This window comes from Nannospalax galili, unplaced genomic scaffold (assembly GCF_000622305.1).
Source record: "Nannospalax galili isolate Female #2095 unplaced genomic scaffold, S.galili_v1.0 scaffold1714, whole genome shotgun sequence".
Taxonomy (NCBI): Eukaryota; Metazoa; Chordata; class Mammalia; order Rodentia; family Spalacidae; genus Nannospalax; species Nannospalax galili.
The window spans coordinates 836,243-852,147 of NW_008334552.1; the positions used below are offsets into that span (position 1 = coordinate 836,243).

The 15,905-nt window shown below is 44.0% G+C and overlaps 1 protein-coding gene across 1 annotated transcript; it reads right to left on the minus strand.

The window, feature by feature from the left end:
- Positions 1–8,315: 8,315 nt before the first annotated feature.
- Positions 8,316–13,847, minus strand: Defb123 (defensin beta 123). The gene is made up of 2 exons (XM_008829402.2): positions 13,775–13,847; positions 8,316–8,564 (listed from the first exon to the last, which is right to left on the minus strand). The coding sequence occupies exons 1-2, from the start codon at positions 13,830–13,832 to the stop codon at positions 8,419–8,421; spliced, it is 204 nt and encodes a 67-aa protein (XP_008827624.1). The 5' UTR covers positions 13,833–13,847; the 3' UTR covers positions 8,316–8,418.
- Positions 13,848–15,905: the final 2,058 nt, after the last annotated feature.

Sequence of the window (15,905 nt, forward strand, 5' to 3'; positions counted from 1 at the left end):
TAACTTTAATATTTTTTTAGTTCTCATGATAAAATAAACATAATGCATTTTCTTGAAACCATAACAAATGAATTGCACAGCTGGATGCACACTCATTTTTTCTTCTTTGGCATTTGGGATTATATTATTCTTGTCATGTTCCTATATTTCGTAGTGACGTACAGGTGAGGTACACCTCTAGGGTGTGGTATTCATACTTCTACATAGCTTACTTTGCTTTACCATAGGCTAACTCACATTATAAATTCTATTTTCAGGCAGCCCATATTCCAGTGTGTGTGTGTGTGTGTGTGTGTGTGTGTGTGTGTGTGTGTTCACATACATTCTTACATATATATCTATATATACACACACACAAATATATATACAGATACATATATGTTTGTTTTTCTTCAACACATACGATCGATCTATCTATCTATCTATCTATCATCTATCTATCTATCATCTATCTACATGTACATATACAGATACATGCATGTTTGTTTTTCTTCAACACATATCTACCTGGTAACTTGGGCATCACTGAGATCATGTACAAAGGGAAGCCTTTCTTCTTGACTGCTTTCAATGGCCAGATCAGTGATTCTCATGGGGAGATACTACCCTCTAGTGGTTATTTTGGGAGTTTACTAGGAGAATTTTTTATTTTTTATTGAATTTTCATATTCTATAGATTGATGGTATTTGGATCCCCTTTCCTGTTCACACTTATAGAATTTGATTTATGTCCTCAAATGCCCTTCAGTGTGGATCTATTCACTGGGCCCACCAAGAGTCCGATCCTTGTAAGACACTGTCTCTCCCCACTCCCAGCAAGCATCAATTACCAAAAGTTCCTTAGGTCGGGTTGGGATTTCTTACCCACTTCCCTATGTCTATACTGGTTTGAGCATGCATGGAACTTGAGCATACTGTCACCATTGCTGTGAGTTCATATGAGTAACTGACCAGCTGTCTCATCCCTGAAAAGAATACCTTTTTCAAACCTCTGCCTCCCAATGCTGCGGGATCATTGCAGAAGAGGAGACAGAGAGATTGTAAGAGCCAGAGGGGGAGGATGACTGCTAGGAGCATTTTCAGTTGTTGCTTTCCCATTGGAATTTGATGGGTTGGGCACTAGGGATGTTGGTGGAGTGTGTGACTTCTGGAAATGAAGGACTGCCTTATTTTCCAGACATGTACGTGAGAAACCTGTTTCTAGTTGTCTGATTGTAGAGTTGAAGCTGTTTTTTCCAACTGTTTTTTCCTAAAATGAAATCACTGTGCAAGTCATGGAGCTATTATACTTTGCTCTGGGAGATTATTTTTTAAAGGTTTATTTCTTTGGGATTGGTGAGATGGCTCAATGGTTAAGAGCATGTACTGGTTTTCCAGAGGACTCGTTTGGTTCCCAGCACCCATACTGAATGGCTCACAACTGCCTATCACTCCAGCTCTAAGAGATCCAGAACCCTCTTTTGGCTCCACCAACACTGTACTCATATGTACATGTGCACACACACAGGTAATTGTTAAAAAATTTATTTTTTATTATTTTATGTGTGTGAATGTTTGCCTGCTTGTATGTTCAAGTGCTCTTGGAGGCCAGAAGAGGGTGTTGGATACCCTGGAACTGGAGTTACAGGTGGTTGTGAGCTGCCTGATGTGTGTGCTGGGAACACAACCTAGGTTTTCTGCAAGAGCAACAAGTGCACTTAACTGCTGAGCCATTGCTCTAGCCCCTGGGAGATTCTTTATTATTAATTCAATCTCATTGCTTCTTGTTTTTCTATGTGTGGTACTGGAGATAAAACCCAGGGCCTTGTATATATTAGGCAAGTGCTTACCATGTGTCTCTAGAAATTTATTAATTTATTCTAGGTTTTAAAATTTGTTAGAATATAAATTTTCAAGCTATTTCTGAATGATCCTCTGGATTTCATTGGTATCTGCTATAATGTTCCTATGTTCATCTCTAATTTTACTTTTTTTTTTTTTTTTTTTTTTTTTTTTTTTTTTTCCCTGTAGCTCTAGCTGACCTGGAACTCACTATGTAGACCAGGCTGGCCTCGAACTCACAGAGATCGCCTGCCTCTGCCTCCCAAGTGCTGGGATTAAAGGCATTACACCCAGCTCTAGTTTTATTTTTAATTTAAAATTTTATTTATTATTATTATTATTGTGTGTATTTATGGTGTGTGTGTGTGTGTGTGCGTGTGTGCCCATCAGTGTGTATAAATGCCATGGTATGTGTTACAGTCACACTACAACCTTGTGTGTCTGCCCTCACCTTCTACCTTGTTTAAGATCTCTTTGCTATTTTTCTACTGCATACCCACTAGCTGTTCATGAGCCTACAGTGTTTTCCCGTCTCTGCCTCCCGTCACACTGTAGGAGAGCTGAGATTACCGATGCTCAGGCTCTGCACCCGACTTTTACATGGGTCCTGGGGATTTGAACTTAGGTTCTCATGCTTGTATAGCAAATGTTTTTTTGTTTTTGTTTTTGTTTTTTTTTCTTTTTGTTTTCTTTAACCACCTGATCAATCTCTCCAGCTCTCTTGTTTATATTTTCAAAGAACCAATTCAATGTTTGATTCTTTATCTTGTTCTTCTAGTTTATTATTTTTTTCCATCCACTAATTTTGAGCTTGGTTTATTGTTTCTAAGGCCTTGAGGAAAGGGCTGGGGGATGGCTCAGTTGATAAAGCATTTACCTAAGACCCCGAAGTACATCATTAGGTTATTTTTAAAAAATCATCCTGATTTTTAAAAATGTAGCTCTCAAAACTGAATTTCTCTTAAAATTGTCTTAGCTGCATTACAAAGGTTCTGATGCATCGCATAGTCATTTTATTCTAGGCTTTAAAAAATTTCTTCCTGATTTTTTTCAGTGACCAACTTATCATTGAAGAGTGTATTGTTCAATTTTCATAAGTTGGTGTAATTTCTCTCACCATTGGTTACTACCTTTATTTCATTACGGTTTGATAAGATACAAAATGGCTGTCTCAGTTGGAAAAGTGCTTGCCACACACGCACCCCTGTAAAAGCTGAATGCAGTGGTGTGTGTGCCTCTAACTCCAGTTCTGAGGAGGCAGAGACAGGGGGATCCCTGGAAGCTTATGAGCTCCAAGTTCAATGACAGACTCTGCTCAAAATAAGGTGGGGAGGGATTGTAGAAGATATCCTATGTTGACCTCTGGCCTCTACATACACGTAAATGTGTATATGCATACAAAAGAACACATATGCATACATAAAAAAGATGTAATATATTATTTTTTATTTGTTAAGACTTGAAAACTTCAGCTGTAGCTCAATGGTAGAGCACTAACCTTGTTTGTATGATGCCCTAGGTTCACTCCACAGCATCACAAATGCTCAAAATAGGCATGGTGGTCCACACCTGTGCTTGGAAGGCTGAGGCAGTAGCATCCTGAGTTTGAGGACATCCTGGACAAGACAATAACTTGTCACACAATAAAGGACTTGTTTTATGGTCTAAAATGTGATCTACTGGCCTGGAGAAATGGCTCAGCAGTTAAGAGCACTGGGTGCTTTTGCAGAGGACTCAGGTTCAATTCCCAGCACTCACATGGCAGCTAACAACTATCTATAACTCCAGTTCCAGGGGAACTGATACCCTCTTCTGACCTCCACAGGCATTGCATGACATGCATGGGTGCACTTACACACATGCAGGCAACGTACTCATACACATAAAATAAAAATGATAAATAAAGTTGGGCATGGTGGCACACACCTTTAATCAGCATTCGGGAGGCAGAGGCAGGCAGATCTCTGTGAGTTCAAGGCCAGCCTGGGCTACATAGTGAGTTCCAGGCCAGCTAGGGCTACAGGGAGACCCTGTCTCAAAAAAGACAAAATAAATAAATAAATAAATAATATGTGATCTACTTTGACTCCTCAAAAGAGTGTGTATTTTGCAGTTGTTGAGTATTTTGTAGATGTCTGGTAAGTCCATTTGATCTATGGTGCAGTTTAACTCTGAGGTATCTTTGCTAATTTTTTTTTGTCTAGATGATCTATCTATTGATGAAAGTGCGGTAATAGATTAACTATTATAGTGTCTTGACTTATCTATTCCTTTATGCCCAGCAGTGTTTGTTTTGTGAAATCTGATGCACCAACATTCAGTGCGTGTATATTCACTGTCATGGTCACTACTTGATGGATTGTTCTCTTTAATAATATGTAGTAAATGTCTCTCTTCTAGTTTGGGCCTGAAATCTACTTTGTTAGATGAGAGTCTAGCCACTCCTGCTTGTTTTCAGCCTTCACTTGTGTGGTTTATAGTTTTCCATCCTTGTGTCTTTGCCAGTGAGATGTGTTTCTTTTTAAAATTTTTTTTCTTTTTGTGTGCCTGTGTGTGGTTCTCTCTCTCTCTCTCTCTCTCTCTCTCTCTCTCTCTCTCTCTCTCTCAGCTGCAGAGGTTGAGATTGGCTGTCTTCCTCAGTTGCTCACCACCTTATTTTCAAGGCAGGGTCATTGAACATGGATCTCACCAATTCAGCTAGATTGGCTGGGTAGCAAGCCCCAGAGATCCTCCTGTCTCTAGCTCCCCAGCACCGAGATTATAGATACATGCTGCCACACCTGGTTTTTTACATGGGTGCTGGAGACCTGAACTCAGGTCCTCATGCTTGTGCAGCAGGTACTTTACCAATTAAGTCATCTCCCCAGCCCCAGTGGGATTTTTGTGTGTTTGTTTGTTTTTGAGGCATGGTCTCCCTGTGGCCCCAGATGGCTTGGAACTCTATGTAGACCAGGCTGGCCTCAATCTCACAGAGATCTGCTTGCCTTTTCCTCTGGAGTGCTGGGAGAAAAGGTGTGCAGCACCACCCTTGGCTGTTTTCTTTCTTAAAGTTTTTTTGATTGATTTGTTTTTAATTTATATGTATGAATATTTTGCCTGCATGTATGTTAGTGCACTACACATGTGCAGTGCCCATGGAGACCAGAAGAGGGCATCAGATCCTTTGGAACTGGAGTTTGAAAAGGTTGTTAGCCAACAAGTGGATGCTGGGGACCAAAGTCTGGTCCTTTAGAGGAGCAGCAAGTACTCTAAACCACTGAGCTGTCTCTCCAGCTCTCCCGGTAGGTTTCTTACAGACAACAAATAGTTGTTTCTCTTTATCTGTGTTTGTGTTTGTGTGTGTGTGAGCACATGTGTGTGCAGGTGTATATGCATGTGGAGGCCAGAGGTCAGTTTCAGGTGTTGTTTCTCAGAAGGTGTCTACTTTGCTTTTTGAGGCAGGGTCTCTCTTTTGGCCCAAAGCTACTGATTAAATAGGTTGGCTGGCTTTTAAGTCCCAGGGATCCTCCTGTCATGTACAGACCTTCCATCCTTCTTCCCTCCCTCCCTCCCTCCCTCCCTCCCTGTTTCCCTTCCCCATTCCCTCCCTCTCTGCCTCCTTCCCTTTCTTCCTTCCTTCTTTCCTTCTGACAGAGTCTCATATAACCCAGGCTATTCTTGGACTCACTGTGTAGCCGAGGATGACTTTGCATGTCTGACACACCTGCCTCTACTTCCTTAGTGCTGGGATTACAGGGCGTGCCACCATTCACAGTTTACCCCAGGCTACAGATCCAACCCAAGGCTTTGTGTATGCTAGGCATGCAGTCTATCAACTGAGTTGTATTTCATTTTTCTTTACAGCTAAACAAACATTTCACTGAGCATATGTACACATTTTCTTTATTCGCTCCTCTGTTTATAGTTATGTAGGCTGGCTCCATTGCTTGGTTACCATGAATGGATGTGTAAGTATCTCTGGGGCATGTTGACTCAGAGGCCTTTGGGTTTATAGCCAAAAGTTATACTACTATTACCTATAAATTCTGTTTAAAAATTTTTTGGAAACAGGGTCTCATGTAGCCCAGGCTGGTCTGGAACTTGCTATGTAGCTGAAGATGACTTTGAATTTCCAACCCTCCTGCTTCCACCTTCTGAATGTTGGGATTACATATGGGTGCCACCACCCATGGTTTGTTGCCCATAAACTCTTGAAAATGTCTTGTTTAAAATATCTATAGGTACCAGGAAGCAACTTTTCCTTTGGTTGTTGGCAGTTTTACCACGACAAACTGGGTTTTTCATTGTTCTGAGCTGCTGCACAATTCACTAATTTTTTTTTTTTTTGGTCTTTTTGAGACAGGGTCTCCCTGTAGCCCCAGCTGGCCTGGAACTCACTATGTACACCAGGCTGACCTCGAACTCATAGAGAGCCACCTGCCTCTGCCTCCTGAGTGCTGGGATTAAAGGCCTGTGCCACCACGCCCAGCTTTCACTAAATTTCTTGTCACTAGACTAATGTCTTTCAATAATTTTGGAGAAAATTCAGCTGTTGCCTTTTATTTTTTTTGAGGCAGGGTCTCCTTGTAGCCTCAGCCTGGAACTCGTTATGTAGACCAGGCTGGCCTCAATCTCACAGAGATCTCCCTGCGTCTGGCTCCCTAGTGCTGGGGTTAAAGGCCTGCGCCACCATGCCCAGCAACTCAGCTGTTACCTTGTAAACATATTTCTTTCTTATCCCCTCTCTCCTGGGACTTCGCCTACACGTATATTAGACTGATTTTGCCTGACAAGCCTCTAGTGCTTGGATATATTTGTTTTCCTTCCCTTTTTTCTTTGTGCTTTTGATTTGTATATTTCCTATTGATCTGTCTTAAGTTCACTAATTCTTCGACTCCACATCAGTGCGCTGTTAATACATCCACTGCAGTCTTAATTCTAGATACAGTGATTTTTGGTTTAGAATGACTAATTTGTTCTTCGGGTCTCCATCTGAAGTAGATGGATACATGATGATTCTCAATGAATCACACCTCCTACAATTTATGAACTCTGTGGTCCTTTTTTACAGTGATCCTGGGTCACACAACTAGCTTTGGCCAATGGGACTTGAGAATAAGCAGAAGCTGATAAATGCTGCATATTAGTGCTTACCCTCTTGGACCTAGCTGTTAAGGAGGAGGCCAAGATCAACTTTCTCCAGATGGAGAAGCCATATGGAGAGAGATGCAGTCACCTGAGAGACACATTTGAGGCTATCAGAGCCTTTCCATCAACACATAGAACTGTGGGAACTAACACAGAGTGGTTATTTTATTATACTGTATTTTAGAGTGGTTTTATAATGTGGCAATAAAAGACTATCGCTTTCAAAATGTATTAATTTATTGTTTGTTGTGTGTGGGTTTTTTTTTTTCCAATAAGGTCTTACTCTGTGACCCAGGCTTGTCTAGAACTTACTGTGTTATTTAAGCTGGCCTTGAACTCATAATGAGACCCCTCCTTCAGTCTCCCAAAGGCTGGGTTTGTAGATATGAGCCACTATACCCAATGTTTGAGATAAAGCTTCATGTGGTCCAAGCTGGCCTTAAATCAACTATAGAGCTGAAGCTGGCCTTGCATTTATGATACTCCTGCCTCCACCTCTCAACAACTGCTGAGCTTACAGCCCTTCACCATCACCTGGATTAATGTACTGCTTTAGAGACTCCACCCTTTCACCAGTTTTATCAACCTTGTATTCTAACTTCTTCAACTTATTTATGATCGTTCTTTTGAAGTTGTCTGTTAATACCAACAAATGTGCCCTGCTTCTATTTATTTTTTAAATGGGTTAGTTACATTTTCCTTCCTTTGTTCATGTTATATACATGTACATATATAAATTATATATGTGTGCATATATAATTTTTACATGGTGCTGGGGATTCAACCTAGGTCCTTGGGCACACTAGGCAAGCACTCTGCCACCGAGCTACATCTCCATGTCTTACAATTTAAAAATTGTGCATATGCCAGAAATGGTATCTCAGACACTATATAGACAAGAATACTATTTTTTCCTTCAGGAGCAGCATACTGTTTCTTCTGTTAGGCAGTTGAATCTGGTTGTTAATATACTTCTGCAAATCAGGGCAACACAGTATACTTACTTCTTGTGCAAGGAAGATTTTGGGATTTCAAAATAATGATTTTGAGGTTGTAGAAGTCAATAATATAACCAAATATTCCTAGGAGGACAGAGGAATTACTGAGATGTAATTTAAGTCAGCCTCTGAAAATGGATATTCTCATACTTTAAGCCTTTCACCTTAAAAATTCTAGAAACATAAGTGTATATAATCTGCCAAACAATTGTGTTATCCTATGTCCTATAGCTTACAGAAAATTCCACTTTGCTCTTGTGAGAGAGTGAGGTTGAAAAGGGCAGATGATGCCTTATTATTATTATTATGAAAATAGCTTTGGCTTTCCAAACCTCCTGAAAATTGCTGGCGTGTATGAGCAGACACCACTGGGATTGGCCATAGGTTTTATTGACAGAGCTCAAGAATCCATTGGGGTCACATTAGGACAGCTTCATTGCTTACATTTTCCTGGCTTCAGGTTTCTAGGCACTTAAAATAACCATGGCTTTGGTTTGGGTTGGTACTTGGGCTTCACGCAGCACACCTTCCCGTTTGTGCAGAAGACATAGACGCTCTCCTTTCTGGAGCATCTGTGGCGGCACTTGCCATGAAGATTCCAGCATCTCTGGGAATCACCTGACACAGAGAAAAGACAAACGAAACCCTGTCAGTCCAAAGGGAGGTTGGCTCTGGTCTTGGGGGAATGAAAATGGCTGTGAGTGGCCCTCCAGCTTCCTTTTGACCCTTTCACCTGCTGTTACTTTTCCTTATTCAGCTTTTTGTTACGTTTCTTGACCAAGACTCTAGACTGAATGACAAATCTGGAATTTTGAAAAACTGCGTTTGAAAGGGTGACATGAGACTCCACTTCTAAAACCCAAACCAACCAAATAAATAAACAAATAAGAACAACTGTTCTGGTGGCTACCTCTATAGGACTGCACCAAACGAACCCAAGCAAAGAAGCAGGACAGATGGAAATGATGCTCAACCACCACCACCACAGTGAGCGGTGCAGTTGGTAAGACAGAACTTGGAACCTGAGGCAAAGCAAAGGCCCGTGTCTCTCTTCTCTGTACAGCTCCAGTCCCGCCTTGATTTAGAGTTACCTTAATGTGCCTCAGATGAATAAAGCCTTTAAGCTCTGAGTTACTGGTTTCCTTTTGACAAGTCTGAGAGAGACTCATTCGTCTCTACCCTTAACACCAGGCTCGCCCTCTGTGGGTGCTCCCTCTGAGAGCATGGATGGTGTGTGATGGCGAAACTTAGAACTCTGGAATCAACCCCTGGCTCCATCACACAAGATTCTGACCAGACTGTGCCCATTCACAGAACTTCATTTTTCTCTTTTAAAGAAAAGGCTAATACCATAAATATTCAAAAAATGGTTCAACACCCATGGTCATCAGTAAAATGGAAATTAAAACTGCTTTGTGATTCCATCTCACCCTGGTCAGGGTGACTATCATCAAGAAAACAAATGACAACAAAAGCTTGTGAAGATGTGGGTAAGAGGAACTGCTGTTATACACTGCTGGTGGGAGTGTAAACTGGTGCATCCACTGTGGAAATCGGTGTAGAGGTTCCTCAACAGGCTAAAGCTACCATGGCATCCAGCTGTACCAGTCCTGAATATATACTTGAAGGATTATAAGTCCATCTGTGGTAACAGAGATACTTGCACAACCTTATTGCTGCACCATTCATGATAGCCAGTAGATAGAACCAGTGTAGAGACTCATTAATCGATAAATAAAGTAAATGTGATCTTTAAATACAATGGGATTAGATTTGGCTGCAAAGAAGAATGAAATCATAGCATTATGGGAAAATTGATGGAACTGGAGATTATTATGTTAAGCATTATAAACCAGACTCGAAAATACAAACGTTGCATACTTTCTCGCATAGGTAGAGTCTAGATTTAAATATATATGTAGGATGTCAAAGCAGAAAGGGGATGATGAAAGGAGAGGAGGTCTAAAGAGATGGGGAGGGGACCAGGAGGGGGCAACGAGCATATAAGAATGAAGGTAGAAGGAGGGACTACTTGGGGGGCGGAGAATGAGGTAAAAAGTGGGAGGATAGGAACAAAATATAATGACCTGTATGCATGAAAAATGTCACACGAAACCTATTACTTTGTACCCTAAAAAATAAAAGTTAAAAAGACTAATAGCATCTATTTTTTTTTTTACCAGCATTAAAATCTTCAGGCTGAGAGAGAAAGAGTTGGAGGAAGGAGGGAAGGGAAAAGAGAAAGGAAGGAGAGAGGGAGGAGAGAGGGAGGAGGAGCAAGAGACAGGGAAAGAACACAGGCGCATGCTGTGGCGTCCACAGAGGAAACGCCTCTCATCTTTGAATACTTAACTGAACACACATATGAATAAACTACCAAAGGTTTTGTTAAGAATCACCAAAAAGAGGCCTACAGTGATTGTGCAGCACTGAAAATGTGTGCGCTCTTCTGCCGAAGTGGAGAGGCTTTCGAGAACCCGTAGCATTTGGCGCTCTGAGGCCATTTTGCCTTAGGAAGGAGGCCCAAATTAGCCCTACAGGATTCCTGCATGCCTCCCCAGCAAGTTTATCGGTCAGTCTTGAAAATAGTCCTCTGCTTTCAACTAACCTGACTGTACTCCAGAATAAACACACTTTGAAGAAAGAGCAAAATATGGCAACCTAAAGTGTAAGTCTTTAGGGCACAGCAGCCAAATAAATTCCCCCGTTAACTGACTGACTGAGTGATTGGCTGGCCTGAGAATGGGACCCAGGATGCCACTGGCTCTCAGACTACTGAAACAAAGACCCCAGAGTTACCATGTCCTGAGGAACTCATGCTCTGAAGCCCTGCTGTGAGCCACAGTAGGAGCTGGCTTCTGGGAGAGGTGGCACATTGCTTATCTCATAGTTAAGCCAACATGTCATCCTGATTCATTTTATCTCTTCTATGAAATTGTAAAATCACTACAGGGAAGGAGGAGAGGAGGAGTCTATCCCCTGGGTTTGACCAAACTGTTAGATAAATCCATTTTCCTAAAGGAAGAAAAGATGGTAATGGTACTTGTCAGAGGACAGTGTTCAAGGACAGCTCCACTGCCCCGGCTTGTCCCCCTCCCCTCTCCTGCCGGCCTCTTCCCTCCTCTCCAAGCAGTCCCCCTCTTCTCTCATGGCTTACACACATATTTTTAATTGAGATCTTGTGTACAAGAGAAAACAACTGATCCCTGTCTTTCTGAGTTTGGTGCTACGAACAGTTGTTAGCCACCATGTGGGTGCCAGAAACCAAACTCAGGTCCTCTTCAAAAGCAGCCAATGTTCTTAACTGCTGAGCCATCTCTCCAGTCCAGTAGATTTTAGAGCATAAAACAAGTCCTTTATTGTGTGAGGAAGGGATGAACAGTGACAGGGCTATCAATTACAGTACTCCACCTAGCCGGCAGCAGAAAACCAGTCCAGTCACAGCACACACGTCAGTCCCTGGGAAAGCCTGTGACTGGGTCTGACGCTATGCAGAAGATAAGAATTTCCCTAAAGACCTAGCAGCCTGCCCGAGCTGTGATGAGGGATGAGGAGGAACTCCCTACACCCCACCCCCATAATACATACTCTGGCCATTGCTTCAGAATCCCAGTGTTCCTAGCAGGAAAGCCTCCTGCCCCTGCCTGGCTCACTTTGCTTATATTCTACAATAGCATCAGACCCCTGGGAGAAGTGACTGAACATCCCCCTCAGCTCTCCTGCAGCATAGGAGAGCCCAGGAAGCCCCCACATTCCCTTTTCTGGTGAAGACAGGGAAAGCAGTGAGGAGCTGAAAGAGTTGTTAGGAGTAACCCCAGGGCAGAAGGTGGAAGGGGTCATGAAAACAGCCTTATTCTAACTGCCAGATGGGAGATTTGGCTGAGACAAGGGTCAAGTCATACAGGAGCCAATGAGCCAAGAGCTCCTTTCAGCCCCTCCGTAAGCACCCCAGGCTACAGTGACCCATTCCAAGAGGTCATCGCACTCAGCGTCTGACATGCCACATGTCATATATGTTAAATTCTTTGGGTCCTCAAGTAGAAAGCAAAATCTAAGAGAAGAAAGAATTTTCCCTTCTTGCTTGGTTCTGTTTTGGCCACTGCTCAGCCTCCTATCAACACTTATCCCAGAGTCTGGAACATGAAATCATTCAACTAAGTATATTCAATGAATCAGTTGCTTAATTGATGGCATGTCAAGTTCCTTCTCCTAAACCTAGATGCTGTCTGGGGAAGGAGGAGAAGGGATGGAAGAAAGGAGAAAAATTCAAAAGAGGCCAAATTAACTTAGGAGTCATTTTAAACAAGAAAAGACAAACACAGAACTGGAAAGTTTAGGTCCAGTTCCCTGCAACCTCCCCAACAGCAACTCACACCACCAGAATGGAAGGTCCTAGAAACCAGATAATTACAGAAAATAATCTGTCTGTCTCTGTCTCTGTCTGTCTCTGTCTGTCTGTCTCTCTCTCTCTGTCTCTCTCTCTCTGTCTCTCTCTCTCTTCAGGGCTTCATGTATCCCAGACTGGCCTCAAACGTTATATGGCTGAGGATACCCTTGAGCTTCTGATCCTCCTGCCTCTACCTCCCAGGTCCTAGGATTACAGTCCTACACCTTTACACCCAGACTATGTGGTACTGGGGATCAAACCGAGGACTTTGTGGGTGCTTGGTAAGCACTCTACCACCTGAGTTATACCCCCAATCCTGCATGTATTTTTGCATGCTAACATTTCAGTGCTTTCTCTTTTGTCCCTTCAACCTGCTATTACCACACACATGAACCATTTGAGAGATGGGAAAGTTGACATCTGAAAAGCAGTGAGATTTGTCAGGATCAGAGTTAGAAAATTCTGGGCCTGTTGCTAACTTAGACTCCTGGCTTTTCTTTCTCCCTCAGATGAGTGTTATTTCAAGGCTACAGGCAGGAATTGAGGTCAGCTTGTTTAAGAAAAGTTGCACATTCCAACTCTGGAAAGTTTAGTCGACAGTCTGGGGGTAGAGAGCGCTTTGTCATTGAGTGAGAGGGACAGGTAGCTGGTGTGGGAGTTGGTGTAAAGGGTATGACTGACCTTCTGTTAAACTCTCTCATGACCCTCAGCTGGTATCCCTGGCCCATCAGGCTGCTTCCTTAGCTTCCCCCTGGGGTACCCCTCACCCCTCTGTACTTTGCAAGGGTTCCCTGAAGGCAGCATGCTCCCTCCCACTTGGGATGCCCACCTGTGCCTGCCTGGGGCAACCTTCCCATGCCCATCACTGTTCTTTTTCTGCTTTATTTCTACTCATCTCTCAGGACTCTGCTGCCCTCAGCCAAACCAGCCCCTCCCACATATACCCCTCCCATGTATACCCCTCCCATGTATACCCCTCCCATGGCTTCCCTTTGTCACAGCTTGGGGTACGATGCTATTTAACTGTATCCCAGGCAATACATTTGCCTCCATAGTTTTAGCTCCTGATGTAGTTTGGTTCAGAGGGAGCAGCAGTAAACATGAGCGTTTGTCTCCCATTAAGGTGGCTTTACTAAGCCTAGATTATTCTAGGGACTATTTTATAAAAGAGCCACCATTGCCCTCTCTTTCTGGCTTCTCTGGCTCCAAACACAGGCCCTCTGCACAGCTTTCTGGACCTAAGCTTGGATGGGGGGGTATGGGGGGATTGAATGAAACACTCTGGATGTCAGAGTTGGCATGTCTGGCAAGATACCTCTTCTATGGGAGTGGGAATGGTGACATCTTCCTGCCCTAGGCAGCTGGTCCTCCTTGTCCTGGGGATTCACTGACCAGGCCACAGTCTCCAGCCCCAGCCCCTTCTGTACGGAAATCTGCATACCTGGAGTAAGCTGAGACAAGAGCAGCAGCGCAGCCAAAGTCAACAGCAGGAACTTCATAGCAGGAGAGGGCCCAAGGTGACGCTTCAGGGATGAGCAATGGTGAAGCTAAGTCGCCAGCTGAGGAGGCTGTGCCTTTCTGGCAGAAGTCCCTTAGATGGGTGGGAGCAACCCACGGGACCAGCCCATGGGACCAACCCTGTGCTATGTGTCCACAGTGTGGCACCACATCCTCATGAGTCCACATGCATCCCTCTGTCTTTTAGGTCAGCAGGGTGAGGTCAACCACAGTCCAAGGTCAAACGGCACAGTCCTTTCCCAAAGGCTCCATACCTGGTAGACAAGGCACCACCAGGGAGTTCCAGGAATAAGAATCCTAGACATCAGGGGAGACTGGGGGAAACTGATCAGTGATTTGAAGAATAACCAGGGATGCAGGCAAAGGAGGCGAAATGGGGTTCCAGGCAGGGCAACGTCTGTTTAAGTGAGAAATAGGACATAATGGAAGCAAAGACTGGAAGAAAAGGGGCACGTGAGGGAGCTCTGAGCACCAGCCCAGTGGTAGCCAAGCAGGAACCCAGCACAGGGTTGCTTTGGACTGCTGGGCTGAACCCCTTTCTAACAGATCCAAGAATGGAGGTTGTCTGAACCTAGGTTTGAAGACTCATTCTTGTTTCTTTGGTCCCCTCAGTTCAAGGGTGGTGGCTGCTCAGCAGTTAACTGTTTCCCCAGGGTCTTCATTTTTTAACCTTCCGGCAAGAGTAAGCAGTTCCCTCCATTAACTAGCTCTGGTTCAATGATTTACACGATTTCTGCTTCCTGACTGGACCCTCCTGGATACAAAGGTCAAGGGAATCAAAGCATGCGTTAGGGTTATGTGTCCCTGGGGCCTGCAGCGGAGAATTTAGAGTTAGCCACTGAGGGAGGGGCTTCTGGGAGACATCTTGGACACGGCGAAGGGCAAGGACTGAATGGCCCAGCACTTACCCACCTGGGGCGAGACTGCAGGCCCAAGAAGGTGAAAGCAAGCAGCGACTATGGGCGGGCTGTGGGAGCCATCTGGAGTGGCGGGCTCTGAGCCACAGGGCAGAGCTGGACACCGGGTGTTTGTTTCTTTGTCAACCCCCCCCCACAAGGACATAAACCATAGTAAATTCACATAAAAATATGTTCTATGGTTTGTCTGATAGCGCAAGAGACTCTGGAACTCGGGCGACAGGGTACTTAAACCCCTACCATATCCCGGCAACATTGACTTATAACTGAATTCTGGGTAAAGTGGACAACCAAGAAAAGCACACCACTTTTCTGGGGGTTCCTACCCTGGGGGAGGCACAGGGCTTAACAGGGTGAAGGGAAATTTAAACCCTGTGCCTCCTGCTGGGATTGGGGCCATTTGCTGCTGGGCTCAGCCAGCTCTTTTTCTAGAGTGTACTATGGCTTTCTGGTTTCCTTTAATGAAACTCTTGACTGCTTGCTGTACTACTGTGTCATGTCTGAATTCTTCTTTTTCTGGAGCACAAGAGTGGAGAGTGTTGCTGGGGTCAAGACCAGAGGAAACCTGAGGCCTCCTGGTACCAACTGGGGGGGGGGGCGCGGGCACTGCTGTGACTCTGACAGCTTTCTTTAGAGAGAGGTTAAAATGTAGCGGATCCCCACCCACCTCCCTCTGCACTTGGCAAGGGCTCTATGTTCCTCTTTCCATCATTTCACTACTCTGTCTCCAGAGTGTTTTTTTAAAAAGTATTTTATTTATTATTTTTATTTTATGTGTATGAGTGTATTGTCTGCATGTATGTGAGTGCACCCGTGTCGTGCAATGCCGAGGAGGTCAGAAGAGGGCTTTGGATTCTCTTGGAACTGGAGTTAAGGACGGTTTGTAGCCACCATGTGGGTGCTGGGAATCGAATCCGAGTCCTCTGCAAGAGAAGTCAGTGCTCTTAACTGCTGAGCCATCTCTCTAGCCTCCTCCAGAGTGTTTTTATAGATGCTTCCTCTGCTGTAGGATGCCTGTTCCCCTCTCCTTTGGCCTGTGGCCCCCTTCTCCCCGCCCCCACCCCCTTCTCTGTGGCTACCTGTAACCTCTAGCTTAATCTCTGCTGCTACCCAGAATGTCTGATTTATTTCTTCCTT